The 22,971-nt window shown below is 38.8% G+C and overlaps 1 protein-coding gene across 4 annotated transcripts; it reads right to left on the bottom strand.

Moving 5' to 3' along the window:
- Positions 1–26: 26 nt before the first annotated feature.
- On the bottom strand, positions 27–21,497 carry RECQL (RecQ like helicase). 4 transcript variants are annotated; one of them, XR_004841160.1, is made up of 15 exons: positions 21,136–21,497; positions 19,533–19,730; positions 17,452–17,631; positions 16,453–16,559; positions 15,306–15,504; positions 13,985–14,151; positions 13,354–13,435; positions 12,148–12,296; positions 11,945–12,062; positions 10,255–10,393; positions 9,305–9,396; positions 7,399–7,618; positions 6,391–6,520; positions 5,937–6,184; positions 27–593 (listed from the first exon to the last, which is right to left on the bottom strand). XR_004841160.1 is itself a non-coding variant. In XM_009648738.2 (14 exons), exons 1-14 carry the CDS (start codon positions 21,149–21,151, stop codon positions 5,996–5,998), a joined length of 1,986 nt encoding a protein of 661 aa, XP_009647033.1. In that variant the 5' UTR covers positions 21,152–21,497; the 3' UTR covers positions 1,969–5,995. The 4 variants fall into 4 exon arrangements, 1 of the variants encoding a protein (XP_009647033.1); XR_004841161.1 differs by lacking the exon at positions 27–593 and adding an exon at positions 1,029–1,841; XR_004841159.1 differs by lacking the exon at positions 27–593 and adding an exon at positions 1,969–3,195.
- Between the last annotated feature and the right edge of the window lie 1,474 nt (positions 21,498–22,971).

Here is a 22,971-nt window from a genome sequence, read left to right on the forward strand (position 1 = left end):
CAAAAAATCACTCTTAAAAAAAAAACTAAGAGAATGACTGCTTGATTAAATGAATGAATTCTACTTTCGGCAAAGGTTTCAGTTAAATGATGGGTGAAATGCTAAGCTTTAGTCACTGACAAGATTCTAACAGAAAAATAAAGATGGAGAACACATTCTTAATCATGTTCCAGCTGAATGATGGGGGGATCCAAAATGGAACCTACCGGAACTTATCTTTATAATGACTTTGAACTTGCCTTACTGATCATTAAAAAAAAAAAAAAATTCAAATCTAGCATTTGGCCTCGTGTGCACCTGAGCAATGCCTGAAGTCAGCAGCAGCTGTTGGGTCTTGACCACTCTGGCAGCACAGCTGCTTGTTTCTGGAAAGACTGATGCTCGCCAGAGGAAGTCAACAGGTGTGTGTTTGTGCTTCACGTACAGTTGAATGTTCTCCCTGCCGAAACGGGAGGCAGAAAAATGCTGTAGCTGAAGGTTTTCTTCAGTCCATGGACATTGCTGAGGAAAGAGATTGTGACCCTTAGCGTAAAAAAACCGGGTTCAGCCAGCAGGATGCGGTGTCCTGCGGTACCAGCGGGGAAAGACGATGACTGTAATGCAGAAGGCACTGGATTACACAACACAGAAGGTAGGACTGAGCAAATAAAACACCGCTGATGCGCTTTAAATAACCAATTTCAGAGGATGTTGCTAATGTAAGTACTTCTTGACTGGGAAAAGTAGGAATGGAAAAAAGCTTACTCTAAGCCTGCCCCTGCAAAAGCACTGACGCTTTTAATGTACCCTGACGTTTGCCTGCACTGAAAAACATCAGCTGTTCTGAGCTCCTGAAGCACTCCTTCAGGTTTATTTCAACATAAATAATGTTTTTTACAGCGAGAACAAACTGGTACAACCTCTGCAGGGCAGTGGTAAAGTCCTCCTCACAGGAGGCTTTCAGGACGCAGCTGGAGCGGGTGCTGCTGGTCTGGCCTAGGCTCCCTTTCCCGCCAGAGGCTGGGCCAGATCTTCCAAGGCCCCTCCCCACCTGGGCTGTCCTGTGTTGCCTGAAGGCGGAACAGCACTAAGCCGCATGGTTCGCACCTTGTTTGGAAAAGAGGATCGCTCTCCTCAGGCACACTTACTGTATGAAAACGCACCTTCCATTATTGTGAAGCTTTTCCTTTCATAGACTTAGTCAAATGTCGGTATTAAGACTGCAATAGTGTTCTCACAACTTCCTGAAGTGCACGTGAGAAGGGAGGTTGCATGGTTGAGATCAGTCTCAAAGGAGTGGGTAAGGGTAGTTTCCTGGTTACTGGATTTATCCCAACAGCATTTTACAGTCCTGGAATTTGGGCCCAAATATATATCATCTTCTGGTTTAGAAGACATAAGAGGGGAAACCCAGAACCCTGAGGGGCAAGGAAAGGACCAGGAAAGTTGTAACTTTCATGTGGTTCAAAGATTCTTTTTAATAAATAGCATAACCATGCCATCTGCATGTCTGAGGTTAAGCGTAAACAAAGCCAAAGCCCAGCAGCTGTTGCTGCTCAGGAACCAGAAGCGTGGACAGAGCTGCCCCCCAGGCCTTTTCCTTCTGCACAGCTATTTGTCCTCCCACCACTGGCAAAACACCAGCGGAACCAAAAGCACCAAGTTCTCGGCAGCAGCAAAAGACCGTGCTGGTTACCCAGTGCTGGGGTTGCAGTAGCAGCTCCTGTTTTTCCAAACTTGTCAAGGTAAGGCTCAAGCATTCTCTTTATCCTCCATCCCTTTGCACCTAGGACACTAAGGTCTTCCCGTGTTCAAGCTCAGTCCTAACAGTGTTCAACTTGGAATATAATTTTTCTGCCTTTCTAGCAAAAAAAAAAAAAAAAAAGAAAAAGTATCAGTTTCAATCTCATTCCAAACCTCAAAATTCTACCATAATTTCTGAATTATCAAATTGTTGTGAAACATCTTAAAAACAACTTCTGTCTTCTCTTCTACTCTTACTTTGTAATCCTGAGTGATCTTTAGCATCTTTCTCCTCCCTACTATTAGTGTGTTCACCCAGACGGGTACTGAATTGCTGTCAGCCGCTCGGCATTGCAGGACGAGGTAACGTAAGAAGATCTGCAGCAGCGAGCGCTGGCTCGCTCTTGCCTTGACAGAACCAAGACATGAATGTGAAAGGAGTCATAGGTGAGGCAAGAGAGACAGGCCGCTCTTTAAAACGGTGGAGACGCGCTACTTCAAGCCACAGGCAAGAAGTGACAGTCTCCCGTGGCTGCTTTCTCCTTTCCATTTCCACAAATGACAGGAACATAAGCAAATGGATAGGTGGATGAGCAAAGTTAAGAGACTAGAATTCAGAAACCTGCCAAAATTAAGTTTAATGTAGCCCACATTTAGGGCTTAAAGTATGCAATTCTCAACGCAGCCATGTTCTAGCACATGTAGAGCAGAAGAGTATATCTTAATACAACTGGATTCCCTTCTAATTAGAATACAGATCTGTAGCTGGAATATAAGCCAATTCAACAGGGGAAGGAGCGGGAAAAAAGGAGAGAGAAGTATTTACTGAGTGGCTTTTTTTTTCCTCTATATTTCCCAATTAAAGTGTAACTTTACAAAAGGGAAGAGCCAAGATCAAGCAAAGTTGTCTTGTTTTTAAATAGAAGTTTAGGTACTTCTGAAAAGTACAGAAGTGGTAATTTTCTATTTTAATAACAAGCCAGAGAAATCCAGTTCTAAGACCAACAGACATATTTTAAAGGCATGAATACATACAATATTTCGTAAAAATCTCCACACATCAGAAGTAGTGCAATGTTGTAACAATGCCCTGTTGAAATTCTTCTCTAAAGTACGCTCAGGTACCCAAATCTGCTGTAGTAGGTGTAAGCATTGCAGAAATGGGCCACATGTCTCTGCTCAAAATGGCAGTGATGGCGATGTCCACCTGGGCTGGAACAACCGCCCCTGGCACAGCAGAGGCTCTGACCCACACACAGCTCCAGAGGAAGGGCGCTGCTGCAGCCCGGCTCTCCGGATGTCCGAAGTCTCTCCCTGGGGCTGGCGAGAGCAGAGCCCTGGTTGCAGGGCTGAGTTCCTGGGTGAAGGAGCTGCAGGAGGAGGTGGGCAGCCTGTGTAGCAGCCAGGAGGAGGAACAGGAGGTGATAGGATTTTCACAGAGACTGCAGAGCTAAGGACCACCCAAGTCCTATGCTGCGAAGGAGGGAAAACCTTGAGACTACTCCTGCAGGAGCCATGGATGGAGACTCCCACAGGAGGGAAAGCTGGAAACCTCTTGCTTCCAGCAAGACAAAAAGGCTCCTTTTCCGCCTGCAGCTCTGCCGTTGCAGGTATACTGCCCTGAGAAAGACGAGGATGACAGCTCCACCATGATGCATCAATGCCAGCTAAACCCAAGCCAAGTGTTGACAGAGTAAAGAAAAGGAAGATGAGAGTCCCCCCTGTGGGGGACAGAGGCCCTCAGTGTCTCCAAGTCAGGTTAGCAATGACAAGTTTGTTTCTTATGGGGTTCCCAGATCCCAGATGTTGCTCAGTGACCAAGTGATTTCAGGATTTTAAACTCAACAGAGAAGTGAGGAAGACACAGCAGAACCACTACCCTGGACCCCAGGAGAGCAGATTTCAGCTTGTTCAGGGATCTACTTGTCAGAACCCTTGGAAGACTGTCCTGGAAGGCAAATGGGCTCAAGAAGAGCTGCTTGATTTCCAAAACACAACCTCCTATGTGGTAGAGCAAGGCTGGCAGAAGGTCAGCACAGGTGAACAGAGAAGAACTCAGCTAGCTCAAACACAAAAAGAAGGCAGAAGGTACAAGATAGCCAGAACAAAGAGATATTGCCTGAGCATGCAGGGAGGGAGTTAGAAATGCAAGAGCTCAGCTGGAGGCAGAACTAGCAAAGGATGCAAAAAGCAGTAAGAGCAGCTCTGTAAGTACCTGAGCAGCAAAAGGAAAGGTAAGGGAAGTATGGTCCCACTGGTCACAGGGGTAGAGGAGCTAGTGACACAGGACATAACAAAAACTGAGGTACTCAACTCATTTTTTGCCTCATTTTCACTGGTAAGGTTTGCCCTCAGATGTCCCAGGTCCCCAAGCCTACTAACAGTCTGTGGGAGTAAAGCAGTAGAGGAAGGTGGAGTTACAGATCACTTAAGCCTAACTGGCCATACACAGATCCACAGGAGTGGATGGGCTGCACTGAGGGGCACTGAGGAAGCTAGCTCGGGTCAGTGCAAGACTGTCTCTTCTGAAAGGACTTGGAGACTGGGGGAAGTTCCTGATGACTGGGAAAAGGCAAGTATCTTGCCCATCTGCAAAAAGGAGGGTCTAAGGAGGTACATGCCAGTCAGCTTCACCTCAGCCCCCACAAAACTTAAGGAGCAAATATTCCCAGAAAACATTTTCAGACACATGGAGGTGATTAGGAACAGCCACATAGATCTACCAGAAGCAAAGCATACCTGATCAACCAGGCTGACTGAGAGAACTGCCTGTGTGAATAAGGGGGTAGCAATGGATGTTGTATACCTTGACTTTAGCAAGGCTTTTGATATGACCTATAAATTTCCTCACAGCTAAAAACATCAGTGAGATATAGACTGGATAAATGTACAAGATAGGTGGAAAGTTGTCTGGACCACCTGGTTCAAAGAATTGGGATCTGCAGTATGAAGTCCAACTGGTGGCCATTTACTAGCAGCAACGCTCACAGATCAATACTGGGGCCAATATAATTTAGGGTCTTCACTAACAATCTGGATACAGGGATTAAGCGTGCTCCAGCCAGTCTGCAGACAATACCAAGGTTGGGAGAGCTGTCAGTGCACTGGCAAGCTGGGCTGCTATTCTGAGGGACATAGACAGGCTGGACACATGGGCTGACAAGGACATCTAAGGTAAAGGCAACAGCAAAGCCCTGAGCCTGGGATGCAGTAATGCCATGCAACAGCACAGCCTGGAGCCAGACTGGTTAGAAAGTAGCTTTGCAGAACAGGACCCAGGTTCCCAGTAGCTAACCAGCTGAACATGCATCAGCAGTGTGCCTCTGCAGCATAGAAAACAACTGCACACTAGATTATATCAGCAAGAATGTAACAGCAGTTTGGGGGAAATGACTCTTTCTGCGTATTCAGTACTTGTGAGATTACAGCTAGAGTGCCGGATTAAGTTTTGCCTTTCCCAGCAAGACAAACACATTGGTACACTGGGCTGAGTCTAGCAGAGGGCTACCAAGCTGCCTAGGTGCTCAGAGAGGAGAAGCAGGGGCTTAGAGAGGAGAAAACAGAGAACTGAATTTCTTCCAGGTTAAAAAAGATGACAGACAGGGAGGTGGAGTGAGTGTTGTGATCTTGCTGTTGTCTTCAACTACCCAGCGGAAGAGCATAGCAGCAATGGGGCCAGACTCTTCTCAGAAGAACACAGTGATAGAACAAGAGGCAACAGACAAGTTGCAACACAGGAGATAACAATTAGCTCTACGAAAGATCCTTTTTTCTTTTTTTTTTGGTCATGCAGGTGGTCAAATGCTGGAACAGGTGCTGAGAGGGGTTGTGGAATCTCCATCCTTGGGGACGGTCAAAAATTAACTGGACCTAGCCCTGAGCACCCTGTTCCAACTGGACCTGCTTTGAGCAGGAGGCTGGACTAGATGATCTCCGGAAGTCCCTTCCAGCCTGCATGATTCTGCAATAGTGTTACTATACACTACACTTCCAAAATAGTTAAAAAGGCAACACAATAATTATTCACATTTTGTAGTCATTGCTGTATAACATATGCACTAGTTATTTTGATATGAAGAATTTTTCCCTTGACTACTAGACTTTTTCTAGATTTGAGGGTTTTAAAAGATACTTTTTCCCTGGTTTTGGGGGGGGGGTGTTAATAAAAAAAAAAGCACAAAAAAACCTATTACTAAAACACAAACTGAACTTACACACTGCATTGTCCATGGAGAAGCAAACATAATTAGATCCTAAAGGTAGTCTGTGAAACTCAGTCAAGAACTACTGGTTGGTCATCTCCACCTGCCTGGAGTTTAAGCTTCTTTGCTTTGAAGTTAGAACCACAGTTAGGCCGTTTATGTTCCTGTGAATTCTTCACTGCTGCATCTCGGACAGTCTTTGAAATAGTCTGAGCATTTTCTCTGCTTCCTTTCAAATTTGAAGATTGAGATGGTTTGTCCTGTAAGTTATAAACAATTCTATTAAAATTCTAACATTGTTTTCCTTCTTTTTCAGTGTTCTTACACAAGAGAGAGGATAATGAGATCTACTTTAAATCCCATTGATTGCATTACTATGAAAAATATATTGAGCAGATACCAAACTATTATGATAAACTATAATGGAAAAGATACCTATATAGCAAGTCAGTACAGATATAAATACCTTGTAAACACCTTTCTTGTTTGTTATCCCTTGTATAGTGATGACGTGTGCCTCATTTTTCAGCAGACTTGCTTTTGGTCCTATCTTCAGGTAGGATATGGTAGCAAATGCCGTGAAGCTGAAGTCTTCCCTGCATAAATTAAATCAGTGTTATAAGAGAAGGTTGGAGACAAAGACAGGCTAGACCACGCACAGGAAAAATGGGACATATTAACACTTCTGATGGACATTCCAAACAGCATCTTGATTCTGCTTTATCTATTCAAGTGGATAGTCAATTTAGAGAGAGTCTGGCAAAAAAACATGCGCACGCGCACACACACACGTGTCAATCTGTTGGAATAGATGGAGGAAAATAGATGTAAGTCATCTGCTCACTCTCTTAAGACTGTAAAAAGTCAGCAGTACAAACAGACGCTAAAAACAATTTAAGACAAAAATAAAGGGATTAAATATTTGATTTGTACGTATTCTTGGAACTTCTAAAACTATATGAAAAGACAAACCACATACCACACAGCCAGCCAGGTTACAAGAGAAGCACGGTTGTTATTTTCACTACGCTTTCTTAAAATTTCTGAGTACCACTTGCCACATTAGCCAGCCTGTCCTGACTTAAGACTTCATCTGGGCAACCCCATTTGCTTTGCTTAGCCATGGAATGTAAATGAGACTCCGCATGGAATGTAAGTGAGACTCCACATAAGCAGCAGACTTCTCCAAAACAAAACCTGCTGCAGATTTAAAGGTTCAACCTGAATACAGAAGATTTCAGTTTTTTAAAACTGCAAGAGATGCAGCACTTCAAATGTTCCTCCAACACTGATTTTAACATTTTGAAGTAGAAATATAGTAAACCTCAAAAGAGGTTTTAAATACATTAAATGCATCTTAAATAAAGGCTAAAAATGAGACTACAGAATATATCCATTAATATACAAAATTAACACAAAAGTAAAGAAAAATGACTACTAGATGTCAAAAAAAGGAAGCAGTCATCTTACATACTTCAGATACTGCTGCAGCAGTAAATGGGCAATAATTCTCTCCAGTTCCTCTCGAGGGTGCTTTGGTGGAATAACTTCAGCCACTCTGAGTTTTGACACACCTTTCCCAGACCACGCATCAATTAATTTCAGTGGGGTGAGTTTCTCACTCATGTTTTCCGCTTGCTCAAGTATCTTGATTAGATCCCTGCAGTATCCTGTTATATCCATTTTCTCACATGCTACAAATAGAAGTGAAGTAATATTTAAATATATTATTATAATATAGTTATTTGTTGTTATTTATATAGTATCCATATATATATTAGGTATATACACATGTATGCACTTTTATATGTATATCTATAAATATATAAATGTATAACAAATAAAGCTGCAACTTTCCCTCTGTCAAAGTAGGATATATTTGTACTCAAACTTTTATTTATCTTTTGACTTCATTATTAGAACTCCAATCCTGCAAACATTTTTACACATGTGTAAAACATTTACACATGTGTTTAACATTACAAACCACACTAATTATTTCAAAGAAGCATTTACAAAGCATAAAATTTCTAAGGAAGCTACGATGTTAGTCTGCAGATGGATTCCTCTTCCTCACCCATAATATTTATTATGGAAAGAATAGAGAGTGAAGATGAATTGAAAACTGTGAGACATTTCTTCTCTCAAGACACAGAAAATAAGACAGAAAAAAGTATTAATTTCATTATACAATTAGATTCATCGTGACTAATTATTCCAAACACTAACACATCCATGTAGTAGATAATGATCATGCTTCTACCGCATGATCAGATCATTACATAGAATCACTCCAACTGCCTCCTCCAACACAAAGAATTAAGTACTGAAAAACTAGTACTACTGCTAGGTTTCCTCAGACCTTGCTTATATATCAAAAGGCCCTGGGGGTAAACCAGCTGTAAACAAGATATATTTCAACGATACTTCATCACATGGCTCCTGTAAGCTTTGTGTACAAGCACACTCCATACTCTTCTCAACCTCTGATCCCAGTATAAATTTCAACTAAGCCCCATTTCCAGCTAGAAGATAACAGGACATTGTTGCTTCCATGATTTTGCAAAACAGTTTCATCATATAGATATAACTAACCGTATAAAGAAAAAAAAAAAAAAAAAAAAAAAAAAAAAAAAAAAAAAGAGGTAAAGAGGTTAAATATCTTTGTTTTGCCTACTTTACTCCCAAAAAAACATACAGGGAAATAAAGCCTAGTTATGAGAACATCTTTGAATACAGAGTTGTTCCTAAGTTTTTCAAGTACTGATCACTACATTATATAAATGCTTTGCAACAGATATGAGGACATGGCATTTTCCACATATTACAAGCATTCACCTGTTATTCAAAGACACAGGTGGGTCTCACGAGCACGCAGCACTGAAATCCTCAGAGATTTTACCAGGCAAGTTGTAAAAGGAGATGTGCAAACTGTGCCTTCTCAGAGCCTAAGTGTGAACAGTTCGGCGTGCAAAGAAGAGGAGGCTCCTTCTCAAATTAAAGCTTTCACACACCCCACATAAAAAAAAAATCCTGAAACAAAGCCCAACACATACCAGAATCTTTTTAAAACAGGTAAGCCAATCTCCCCCTTGCCCCAGCTTCACGTTTGGGAAGAGGTGAATGGCTGAGCCTGAAAGATACCAAAGTGTTTGGCCTCAGGCAAAAAGCCAAACCAGGAAGTATCCTGCTAAACACCCTGAATTTGGCAACACTAAACCGCCAAAAACTGATGTTCATAACAAATGCTGAGCCTTGGAAAGAGGCAGTATTATGAGCACACTGTAAAGAAGTTGCTCACAGTTTGTCTAAACTAGGTATTTCTTTAAGCCAACCTTCTCCATGTTCCCTGTCCTTGGTTATAAAAAAAATTTACTTACAGTTCTCTCTACAGCAGTTATCACACATTCTGTTGCAGTTTTCAGAATCCCATACTTCATCAAAATGATGGGCTATGAGGACCCGGCGACACCTGAAAGAACAGAGAGCAAAGAAGTACTATAGAACGTAAATGTATACACCTGTGTCATAAATCATGAAAGTGGCAAAAAGAAGGTCCCCTGGGTCACCTTATACCTCCAAACAAGCATGAAGAATGATCTCAGGGGAAGAAAAAAAAAAAAAAAAATAAAAAAATCAGAAAACAAACACTGCAACACAGTTTCCCTGTCAGTTACACTAATACAAGTAACTAGTAGCTTTCAGCAATACTAAACACTGCTGTAGGAAAAGTGTGGTTAAAGCAGAAAAGTAAGTATAATCTGCAATTCCGACAGAATGAAAAATCATAAGAATATGAACTAATTCTTAGACCGAGGCCAACAAAGGCTATACTGAATGCACGAGTTGTCCATAACAGAGATACAAGTGTTTTGCATGAAGCATTCAATACAGCTCAGTGCAGCAGATGAAGCATTAAGCACATGCAGATTCCTGTATGGCCATGAAACACTGGTGCCTTAGAGTAAAAACCAAAGCATTCCAGTATTTGCTCTGAACGGGATTTGAAATCCAAACACTGTTCTGTTGACAGATATTTTATCTCAATGTAACTGCTTCCAGAACTTTATCCTGAAGCTGGCAAGCAACACACCAACATTCAGTTATATGCAAGAGTACGCATACTGAGCAGCCAAACCACAAACTCCAGACTCAAGACTCTGTTACAATGGTAGTGTTTCTATAGTGTGGTGGGGTTTTTTTGTTTTGTTGTTGGTTTTGTGGGGAGTTTTGTTTAGTGCTTTTTTTTTTAAAGTACCCTTTAAAAAAAAATAACAGAAGTAGCCTAACTATTTAAAAACTAAGCAACCAAGCCACCACAGTAACTTACTTGTTCATATTCTGGCAGTAGGACACCATATCATACAGCTTCTCTTGCCCTACATTTTCCATCACTACCATTGAGCTGATTCTGAATATATCTCCAAAACCGTAATACAAAATGCAGTCAGCTTTTTGGTCATCTCTACCTGCAATGCATTAAAACAAACAAAAAATCTAGATTTTAAACTTTAGAAGAAATTTACTTTGATATAGCATTTTCTGGTACAAATTCCACTCTTATCTGCTTGGACTTCTGCAGCCCCTATATAGTGACTGAAAGACAATATCAAGCATAACATATTAGCCAATAGAACATAGCATGAAACAGACTAGAAATAAAATAGATTTAGAACTGTATTCTAAAACTACATAATCAAGCAAACTGAAAATACTACACAATGAAAATTTTTACTCTCCATCAACTAAGTTAAATATTAATGTCATACAGAAAGTTAATGAAATCACCATTTTCTCACCCTAACACCTCTTGGAAAATCCTAGCCAAATACATCTTGAAGCCTAATTCTTATTTGATTAAAAGACAGTGTGAGCTTCAAATACCTTCTTAGGTATTAATGATAGTAAGTAAAGAGACAATTAGGTATGATTTAACAAATATTCCATTTAAAACCACCTGTGTCTTCCTTCCTGTTGCTCACTCCTCCCAATGATGTGCTGATGGGTGCCCTCCTGCTGTTTACAAAACTCAGAGAGTGGAAAAGGTCTAAAAAACCTAAACTTTTAAAAAGTTGAACATATAACAGAAAGGAACTACTTCACTTGCATGACAGTCAAGGAGAAGAAGAAAGGTTTCATAAACTAAGTAGTGTGTTCAGGCAGTGCTTAATTAATCCCCCCCTACCCCCGAAGAATCTCATTTAAATTAAGAAAAAGAAACACACAAAAGTGTGCTCTAATCACCTCAAGTTGATAAACGTTGCAAAACAACTATTTCAGCACCTATACAGTCCTTGTCTCTAGCATACGCAGATGTAAACTCCTACAAACTTTGATGACTGCTGTATTTCTTAGGCCAGAATTATGGCCCAGTTCTATCATATAAGCATAGTTAAAATCTGAACCAGTTGCCCCTCAGGGTCCTTAAAAAGCTTTCCTCCATCTTTGAAAAAGTAGTAACGAACAAGATGAAAAAACCAAACCAAAGCAAAACAACACACAACCTTTTTTTAGCTGTAACAGGTATTTAGTGCTGCTATACATTGACTGATCCTTGAAATTCGCTGCTCCAGACTCCCCATCTTACTTCTATTTCTGTGTCCACTGAAATTCATACAGAGATAAGACATCATCTAGAGACAATCTGAGTAAATCATGCACCCCAGTTGCTATGCAAAGAAAAAAATAATCCTTTCTGTAACATACATTTGATCAGTCAATGTCATGTTATGACATTATTCTGGTAAGCCATGGATGTCACAAAAATCAAGTAATTAAAAAAATGCTGAGTAAAGGGCTAGATAGTTATTCTTTGCTACACAACAGCAGAGAAGCCTGAGATCATGAATGTAGTTTATATTTGCTTCAAAGCCTCTTTACAGAGATAGAGTGGCATTATAAACTTTGGAATCTGTCTTAAAGACAAGATGTTTTGCACAAATGGCTAAAATCAAAGTACAATTTTAAGGGGTTTAAAGGGATGTAAATGGCTACTTTGCAAAAGCCTTTTCCTACAATACCTGCACGTCCACTCTCTTGGTAGTAGTTCTCCATGGATTTGCTCATAGAATGATGAATTACAAACCTTACATCAGGTTTATCAATTCCCATGCCAAAAGCAACAGTCGCCACTACAACCTGAAACAAGATTAAGAAACCATCAAGGTACCAAAACACAATGTGTTTAAGCAAGACATAAGTCTATGAAAAGTATCTACGTAACCTGGATTTGATTTGCTGCCCATCCTTTATGAACTTTGGTCTTATATTTAGCATCCATGTTTGCATGGTAAGTCCCCGCCTTAATTCCCAGTTTCTGCAAACTCACAGTAACTTGCTCAGAATCCTTCTGAGAAAAACAGTAAACAATTCCTGCACAAAAGTGAAAGACAACTTATTATAATGTCTTAAAAAAAACCCAGACAGTCCCCAATTCTTAAAGACAACTTTGAAAATTTTATGAACTTAAAAATAAATAAATAGAAACCAGTAAATGATCTTTCTCCCTATTCAGCCTGCAGTATTGGTAGCCATGAATGGAACTTAAATTATCAGCTTTGACTTGTAGGCTAAAGAGAAGATATGGGTGCAAATCCACATAACCATGGAAGTATTCTATTAATATTCAAGTAGGACAATGGTTATTAATACTTCTGTAAAGGAGTGCTGTTCCTTATGACATCTATGACAAGTCACCTGAGGTTTCAGATAAATCTGCTTTTTGTCATTAGTCAGTCTGGGCTAAGTCAAGGATTACACACAAAGCCATGTATTTGTGATCATCTTAGCACAGTTTGTACTCAGCAAGCTGCTCATCACAGCCACACAGTTCCACAGCAGAGACAGATACAGGCTGCTGCTCTGGAAAATTGGGTTCTGTTGCCTTTGTAATATGCCTTTCCTCTTTATTTGCACTACATAATTCGTTGACTACAGAAAGTCCAACTTTTACAGTTCTGCTTTCAGCAGAAAAGCACAATTCACCCCACCACACAGCCATTCTGGGCACTGAATAATACAAAAATCTTATGATCAAATATGAAAAAGTAGTGTTAAAGATAGTTAACCATCCTGACACATGGATACTAAATGCCATACATGTGATTTAAGAACATACAGATAATCTATTTTGAGCCTTGTTTTCACAATCTTAAAAACTGCTATTATTCTTATCTATGTACACTTTGTTTTATATACATCAATATTGTCTTTCAATACTTCAGAAGGACATTTAAACACGAATGAATGAAAAGAGTAATTATTCAAGATACGGATCTTATTGAATTTCATTTCTTTTAACGCTGGATGCTTAATGTATGGTGAAGGCAGAATTCCTCTACACATTTCAGGATCACTTGAAAACTTCCCTGTAATGGTTAGATTATAAAAAAGAACATGCCTTTTTTTTTTTTATTTTTACACTTTTTACCTGAAAGTCCTTTGTATCTTCCATTAATGATCTTCACTATGTCCTCAATGAAATCTTCATTATTTGAAGGCTTATGCCGAACCTCAAAAAGATAATATACACATGCCAGAGAGTTCAAGTGGGTACACAGTCTGCCGAACAATACTATTATTCTACTTCTTCCAGTACAATAAACACAATTAATCTGCCATTTAACCGAAATTACTATATTCCCTTTGTCTACAGTCAGATTACATATCAGAAATCCATAGGAAAAATAAACCCAAAATCACAAGTTCTCCCATGAAGAACAGTAAAAGAACCTGGGACAAAACTGAAAATACAGTACAATACAATAATTCACAACTTTTTTGTAATCACATGACATATTTTCCAACAGGTCATAGAGGTCTGAGCCTGCTACCTACCTCTTCCCTGTACATAGTCCTAGATGCAAAGCCTTGCTCACAAAGACAGAGCAGCCCAACTTCCTCTGCAGATAATAGCAAGTTCAGCAAAACGAAGTCATGAAAGAACAGCATAATTCAGTTGAAAAGCTATTTATAATTAAAACATATAATTGAAAATCTTCTAAAATTCATCACTGTAACTTACAGAAGATAACATGACTGTGATGAAGTCAAAGACATACCTCATAGTAAAGATTGGGCCGGTTGAAAGAAGCAGTAAAGGTAATGCACTTCTGAACGTGCAAAATTTTCTGAGCATCCTTTAAAACATGATTTGTAGCAGTTGCTGTCAATCCAATCAAGGGAGCATTGGGAAACTGTCTTTTCAAGATACCAAGAGACTTGTAGTCTAAGCAAGAAAACAAAAAGGAGAAAGAAAAAATTTCTCACACCATAGATCCAAAATTTAAAAAGATATTCATGTAGACAGCATTCAATGGGGTAATACTGCAATAAATATTATTACTGATCAATTTACCACAGAACTAATTTATACATCCAAACAAAGTAATAAGAAGGTTGCACTTATCAAATTAGATGTTTTCTCTTCTAACTGAATTTTACAGAAGCAGCCACAATTCAGAAGGCAAAACATATTGAAGTACAACTTCTTAAAAAGTTAGAAAAATATAAGCGGCATCACATGAACCAACATTCAGGTTATTTTGCAGGTCTGTTTTTACAAACAGTTTTTCAGTAAACGCAGCTTTGCTAATAAACAAGCAATGTGGAATTTGGATACACAGACCAGACTGTACTAAGGGAAGATTTTAAAGGCTCAGTGCTGACAATCACTTGCTGCCTTAGAACAGAAATGCAGCCAGAGGTACACATACAAATTCCACACTGCCCGTTTAACTAGCATGGCTCTTTGTGCAGACACCACTTTTTAACACCACTTTTTAACAAAACTGTAAAGGTTGACTTTACAGTTACTATTGCTTCAAATCAGGTTTTCTTTCAAAAGCAAAGAAACAGTAACCAGTAACAGTCTTCAAGTATACAACAGACAAGATAGGAAGCAAGCACAATTTCTTTCCCTGCAAGTCAAGAGCATTTGTTTCAACTAGCTTTAGAAGCTATTAAAATATATCCCATGAATTTACAAAATGCTCTATCTCCCTACCTCTGTCACCCAGAGCATTAGGGAGTGGTGTAGAGAATGACACTTTTTCATGTAGCAGTAGATTCAAGATGACTGCGTTGCCCATATTAAAGATGGCAGCCAAAACCTTTTAATTGAAGTAAATTGATTTAGGAGTTTTTCAGAATACTGACAGCAAAATCTACATTGAAATTGCCCCCATTTGCATGAATTTAGCTCCCAGACAAGGGTATAGTAATTTCTGAATTAAATTTAAAGTCCTTGAGCTGACACAGGTCCTTGACATAGACAAAGTATTTACTTAACATATGAAGAAAGCACCTGGCTTTATTTCAGGCCTAACTCATTATTTATTGATGACTGAGTAACACTGCAAACTGGATTTCTAATGAGCATACCAGGCCTGAAGTCATGGCCCCATTGACTACAGCAATGGACCTCATCTACAGCAATGCGAGCAAGACAGCCTGCTTGATAAGCTTTCTCTAGCTTTGACATGAACATCTTGCTTTTTGCAATCTTCTCTGGGGTCACATAAATGAGCTTCAGTTGGGAATTTCTGTCTAGCATTTCGGTATGAACCCACTTCACATGTTCCTGTTCAAAACAAAAAGATAGATCAGGGGCTAACAAACTAGGACAACACACTGAAGTTGCTTAGTGCTAAGATTCTTAAAAGGTTATTAACAGTACATAAGGGGTAATTAACAGAGACTGATAAACTGTTACATAGTATTTACCACTGCTATAAGCCCTTACAGAAGATCATTGCATATAAAATGTTAACCTTAATACTTGGAAAATCTGTCACAGAACTTTGAAAAGCAAGTTGTTGAATATTTGTCTTTGCTTCATCATGTGGTATCAGTATTTTCCCAATAAACATACCCAGCATGCCTGTGGTACTACAACTGTAAAATAATTTCTTACACACAATTGTAGTCTTTATTATTAAGTTTTCAAAGAGCTCTACCTCAAAGCAGGCTCCAAGTTTGGCTCATTGCATCAAGCCACTAACCTACCAAACCCAGTGTCATGTGCAAGTTAATGACCACAGCTTCCTGGTAGTCAGGAAAATATATTTCACTGTAAAAAGCAACTGACTAGTAACAGCCTGGGAAATAAATTGCTTCTTGGCCTCTGGATCAAACATCTTACCATTGTAAAGTAAGATAAATAATTGTATGTAAAAGCCTGCACTGCTCAACATGTTAATAGCGGACAACCACCTACTCTAATCTTCTTTTAAGTCTAGAAACCACGTAAAAATCTACAACACACACCAGCCAAAGGTACTTCAGATCCTCTAAATAGCCCCATGAAATCTATTTATTCCATGAAATGTGTTGGTTTACATGTGTTCTTGTCATTAAAACAAGAACTCAAGATACTTATTCACGTTCATAGCTGGCAAGATACTGTCGATAGAACGGCATTAGCTAATAAAACTGTGCCATTCATTCAGTATTCGTAAATAACATACACAGAGGAAAGATACCAGCACATACACAGCAAAAACCACAAATACTTGGCAGTTAAACATACCTTACTGCTTGAGGCATTTAATAAAGTTGCAGAAATACCAAGCTGTTCCAAAACCATCAGCTGATCTTCCATAAGTGATATCAAAGGACATATCACAAGTGTGAAACCTGTAACCATCAATCATTGTGCAAAGTGAACGGTTCAGATGTCACAAATATCTGCTCTAATACTTTTTATTAACACATCAGCTACACAGCTTTGTTCTGAAGGAACTGCCAAACATGAGCTTAAGCTTCATACATAGTAGCAGATTCCTCTCCTAGACAGCTGATAAATCAGTGCTAGGTCACACTGGGATGCTTCTGATCAACTGCCTGTGACATGCACCTTCTCTTAGAATCTAGACCACAAACAACTGCAACAAGCAGAGTATAAAAACTTAAGAACGAATATACAAAACAAAGGAAGCTGGATTCACATCTGTGTTGCAAGGTGCTAATTTACCACACAACTGAGCAATGCTAGGTATTGTTAAGTCTTTGTAAATAAGTAAGCCTCCATGCAATTTGATGTTTAAAAAAAAAAAAGCTTAAAAACTAGAACTGTATACTTATTTTAAAAAATTAATACACAAAGTCCCAAATAATCTAAAGCTAAAATTTTAGAGTGGTACAGACAAATAACAGATATGCATACTTTAATAATTTATAGTCTCAATATTGAATTAAAAGAGAAAGAAAGGAAAAAAAACAGTGACAAACTTTTTAAAAGTTCTTTTAGTGTTTAATAACATAACATATTGAGAGGAACTAGATAAATTATTTAAATCTAAACTGCATCTAAAAGGCACATCTATTTTAAAGCTGCTATTGCTCCTTCAGAGAAAATAAAGTAAGAGAGCAAAGCAAGTATTTCTAGTAAATCTTCCTCTCCTATCTTTGCTCTTTTGATCTCATACCATGATATTAGACACTAATACAATGTTCATTCTCCAAATAGCTATAACAGGGAGAAAATAAATCCAACTGCTTATGTATGACCTTTTCTTCCCTTACATACCATCAGAACAGACAGCTGGTAACTGATAGCAAAGGCTCTTTCCACCACCTGTAGGCATGACAAGAAATATATCCTTTCCTGCCATTGCAGCATTTACTGTTTCAAGTTGCAAGGACCTAAACTTCTGGAGTTTAAACTTGCTCTGTAGTGCAGTTTTTATCTTCTCATACCATGGAAAATCTGTTAATGAAAAAAAAAACAAACACATTTCATAACAGAGTCTGTTAAAATACAAGAAGGAAGGGCAATTTACATATACCATAACTAAATGTGGAAGCAATACAATTTTAGATCTGGTAAAGTGCTCAAAGATTCAAAAATGGCACAAAAAGCGCTACACACAACCTGAGTCTGTATAAACTAATTTCTAAGGTGGACCTTTCAAAACCTTATGAAATATAAACACAATCCACCTCCAGACCAAAGGCTCTCATCACACATAAATGTGAACTACAGCTAGAAACTCATAAGCAGATGAAGAGCTTCAAAGTGCTAATGATGAAGTTAACTGACTAGTCCAAAATTAAATGGAAAGGAGAAGCCCACCCTGAAAATAAATAAAACTAGACACTGAACCCTACAACAGTCTCACTACTAAGTTATCCAAATGCTTTCTTCATACAAACGCAATTATTACAAATAATATAACGAAGGCACGGCTACCATTTTCCCCACATATTCCAGAGATATTAAGCATTTATTAAAAAAAAAAAAAGGGGGGGGGGGGGGGGGGTTCCCCAAAATAATCACCCCAACATGCTTGTAATAGTTTTTTCTTTTCTTCAATAAAGAGCTAAAGACTGCATCATTTAAAGTGATAATACTGTAAAAACTTAAAATTTCACATGCATAAGGAAGTATATTAACCATTTTCATATTATTAAAATTCAGAAGAACTGTGGTAACTCCAGGGTACACTGCATGCAATGCAACAATTAACTTTGCGATTTGAAGTGACATTGCTTCCTAATTTCCAGAGATCACAGCCAAGATCCAAGGCTCTCTAAACCCAAGAAAAGCCTCCCACTGACTTCAGTACTGGGACCAAATTTAGCTACCGTTCTTATTCAACATGTACACAGCATCTGATTGCAAAGAAACTAGTTTTCAAAGCATAGGAGGAGAGAATCAGGCACAAAGTCACCCAAAACAAATCAATTTGTCCAATAGCATCAATTTGCAATTGTATCAGTGTTCTTACATATGCATAACGCTTTTCTCAAATACAGAGAAATATGGATTAGACTACATAATTAATTTAATTTTTAAAAAAAGCCAGGAAAGAGAACATATACAATAGATACAGACAGAAACCAACAATGCATTTCCAAATTGCAAGTGAACTAAAAGGGGAGAGGGGGAATAACAAAAAGATCTGAACTGAATTTGGCTAGGCATAACATGGTCAAGACCCACCAGCTATCCAGGACTTCAGTTAACGTTTAACTTGAAAGACAGCACTTCCAAAAGAACAGAGGCCCTCACACCACCATGGGGCACTTGCCATTTGGACTAACTCTACCATACAAATGCATTTGATGTTACTTTTGGCAGTCAACATGCATCTTATTTGCATAACTTAGTAAGACGGCGAGGCTACATAACCCATGGCAAACACAACTGATGTCCTACCCACTCAAGCAAGAAGAAACACAAAGACAGCAAGAAGTAACTTTGAGAGTGCGAGACTGTTATTATCAAATCCCAAAAAGATCCAGAGTTATTATTTTTAGAACATAAATAAACAGGGAATACAAGTATTGCAATATATCCAGATTTACTCTGGGATTCTTATAGCAAATCAAATCAAGTTGTGACTTTGCAACAAGAAAAGAATAAAGGTAGTTATAACAGGCCATTCTTGGGATAATTCTGCCCAGAAGAACTCAGATAAGTATTTAGGAACATCCAGGGAGTTAAGCACAAACATCACCCTGTGTAATTAAGATGGCAGGTCACCCAGCTGAACAAAATGAAATAGGATGATATAATCATCCAAACAAAACTCCATATGAAAGCATTTCTCCCCTACTGAATTAGTTTACTTCTGCATTAGAATACTTGAATTTGACTCCGCAAACCTTTTTTGTTCCATGCCTCGGCTGATGTTTCGGTGTCCTTGCTTCCACCTGCCTCCAAGTCTCCTGAGGACTGCTTTATCAGACTCTTTACCCTCATCTTCTTTTGAATGAGTTCCTGCTGTTTATCCACAAGCTCCTGAATCTGCATCTCCACTGCCTGCAGCTCATTTTCAATGGAAACCAGTACCTCCTCCAGCACTGAAGGGAAAGAAGCAAGGTGAAGGCAGAACAGACACTAGAGTAACACGCTAATCCTAGTTTTAAACTATATTGTATTTCACTTGCTGATTGAAAACAATCAAAATTAAACACAAACCAAAAGCATCTACAGAAACAGACAGCCTGACAGGCCCACTGATAAGATTATAGCATCTAATACTGTACATGTTTATTGGAAAAATACTTAGCAAGGCTTAACAACTTATTTCTTATATTAGTAGGTCATATATGCACAGGTATACTGTAAATTGTCATCTTTGATATGGCATATAAGAGATACACAACACTATCATTGCCTGCATTGATAGAGGAAAAAAACCCAAAACAACACAATCCAGATTTTCAAAAGCGGTGCCTCTCCAGAGAAACACTTGAAATTATTTTCTTTTCTGCAGATGCATGTTAAGCAGTAAAAAGCATAGCGCATCTGCCCTGATATTAAAACTTCTGTGTTACAGTGAAGACAATGAGTACTCCAGCCAATTCCAGGGTGAATACCACATTAGAACATTTTTAATAGAAAGCATTTACATGTGAGAAGCAGCATTAATCTTAGCAAGTAAAGGTCTTCTGAAGATGGAGATAGGGACATCAGCAAAAAAGCTACATTTCACGCACCCAGACCTTCCTTCTATGCAGAATCAGAGGCTCTGCTGAATGTCAAGGTTTGAACACAGAGGACAAAAACTTTTGCAAACACAAGCCATTCTTCTGATCTGAAAAAGCTGAAGCCAACACTCCCCAACAGCTTGGGTTACATAAATGAACCTTTGGGAATTTGGCTCTTTACCTCCTTATATGCCTCTGTATTAATTATGGATTGTGTCCTAGAGTCCAATCCACAGGGTTTAAAATAATGATTATCACCCACCACAGCACACCAGCATGCATCAATACCTCAGAGCCAGGTTAGAAAAACATACGAAGAAATGTCTTCCTCTTACCCCACCCCGGAAAATAAGAGATTTTGGTTCAAGCATAGCAGATATGATAATCTACTTATGGAAGCAAAAATGTATGATATGGAAAATGATATCCTCATTACAAATGGCACAAAATGGGGACATAAGTCTTCCTAAGTGCCCACAGTTACTCAGGAGGAAAGAGTTGAAAGTACCTTAAAATATGAAGCATATTTTGAAAATATTGAAAACCAAGTAATTTCCTTGACAAACCTGCTTTTGTTTTAGTTTTTATCTAAGAAACAAAAAGTTATCCAGTAAAAGAACCTTTTCTTCAAATCTGAAGTATAATAGCATAGACCTCACAAACTGTTTTCTGCATACATTAAATTCATATAAATAACAATCAGTAACATCAGGTTATTTTGTCTGTTAGCTAAGAGATAGCAAAATGAAGATATTGAATACTCATTTTGGATTACCTGCAACAGCTGTCATCTTTGGAGATTAGAGAATGTTATTCTTAGGAGACCTTATTTAACCACGCAACTGTCACTAAGAATAAAATAATTAAAAAAAAAGAAAAGAAAAAAATATTTCATGAGTAATCCTTCTAAACTTGGAACAAATTTAGTGCAAGAGATTCTTCATTAATATAGCAGGTGTTAATATAACAGTTTAAGTACCGTTTCATTTAATCTGCCTATATAAATATGCCCAACTTGAGGACAACACACTTTTTCCCATCTGCAAAAGGGATGGATACCAACTCACAACCAATTCCTAAGGATACAGCTCACCAGCCTTCTAAATGAAACCAACTGAATTTTGACCAAGTCAGAAATTTTCTACGAGAGGAATGGACTAATATAGACCAGGCATTCACACACCTCTGACTATTTTTTTTTTTAATCTCTTCAAAGACTATTTTACAGAAAAGTCTGAACAAATTATATTGCACCCCTTAGAAAAGTAGCCACCATAACACCTAGAGGATCTTCTTGGAGTAAGTAGAAATGTAGTTTGGTTCAGGGAAGGGGAACTGGTTTTGACTAGATCATCAGTGACACGATCTTAGAATTCTATTTATTGCCTAATCTTTTTAACAACATTCTTTGTCATATTATATGCTAATAATACAAAACTAAAGAAACCTGATATTCTCTCACCCTTGCTGAACTCTGAACTACTTATTATACACATGGGAGCTACATCTGAGGGAAGGTGAATGGGAACAAATTCAGATGACCCTCACTATAACTATGTATTTACAACCACATATAAGTTAAAGGCCCACACTTCAGAAAGAAGTTGATTATTGTATCAGATAACTCAGCAGCGTCCAGGTCACCCACATAACTTGAGTTACACAGTTTTGTCTTTATACCACCTGCCAATTGCACCAAAGCATTTGGAAATATTAGTCTCCCCAAAGTACATAGCAACTAGGGACATGTGGAAAAATCAGTAGCTATAACACAGACACACTGTAAATGCCATATGCTGCTTCTACTCCCCCTGTAAACACAATCCTCACAAAAATCACTAGGCTGATAGCTCAGGGAACATAACCCATCTTCTTATCCAAGGAGTGGGAAGATGAAAATTACCTATGAAAGTTTCCCTATATGCTGCTAAAGCACCATGAGTCTTTAATTCAGCTCCTGTCCCTAAAAGAAGGATCTCAGCACACCTTCTAATTGATTCTATACCATCACTGCCAACAAAGACCCCCAATTACCATTTGATTCCTCAAAAATGCAGCTCCTAAAAAAATGAATAATGATGAACTTATAGCTTACAAACCACAGTGGACAAAAGGCAAGTGGAAGCATCTTGCCTGTCAGGCAGTTTCACCCCACTGTAAAACCAGCTTTATTCCTGTGACTTCATCCCCTTACAGCCATCCCCATTTTCCATGGGGAAAAATGTACGCTGGCCATGCTTAAAACAGACAGGTTAGTAACCAGCGGCACTTTCCACCCCGCACAGATTTAAATCAGCATCCCAGCACTGGAAGCTTTCTTACCCCACCTTCTATCCAGCCTCCAAATTAAAGCTCTTCAGTCCCAGCTCTAAGAAGCGAGTGGTGTCAGTAGCACATTATCAAACAAAGAACCCTTAACGTTAGGGAATAAAAACAACAATAACTGCACAAGCATGGCAAGTAGCAAGTAGTAAAAATCCCTTATCCAGCCATAAAACCGTGAGAAGGTTGGACGGAGCTCTAAGCAATTTGATCGAGTTAGCGGTATCCCTGCTCACTGCAGGGGGGTTGGACTAGATGACCTCTAGGGGTCCCTTCCAACCCAAAACAT

The sequence above is a fragment of the Egretta garzetta genome, unplaced genomic scaffold, assembly GCF_000687185.1.
Source record: "Egretta garzetta isolate BGI_Z169 unplaced genomic scaffold, ASM68718v1 scaffold81, whole genome shotgun sequence".
Taxonomy (NCBI): domain Eukaryota; kingdom Metazoa; phylum Chordata; class Aves; order Pelecaniformes; family Ardeidae; genus Egretta; species Egretta garzetta.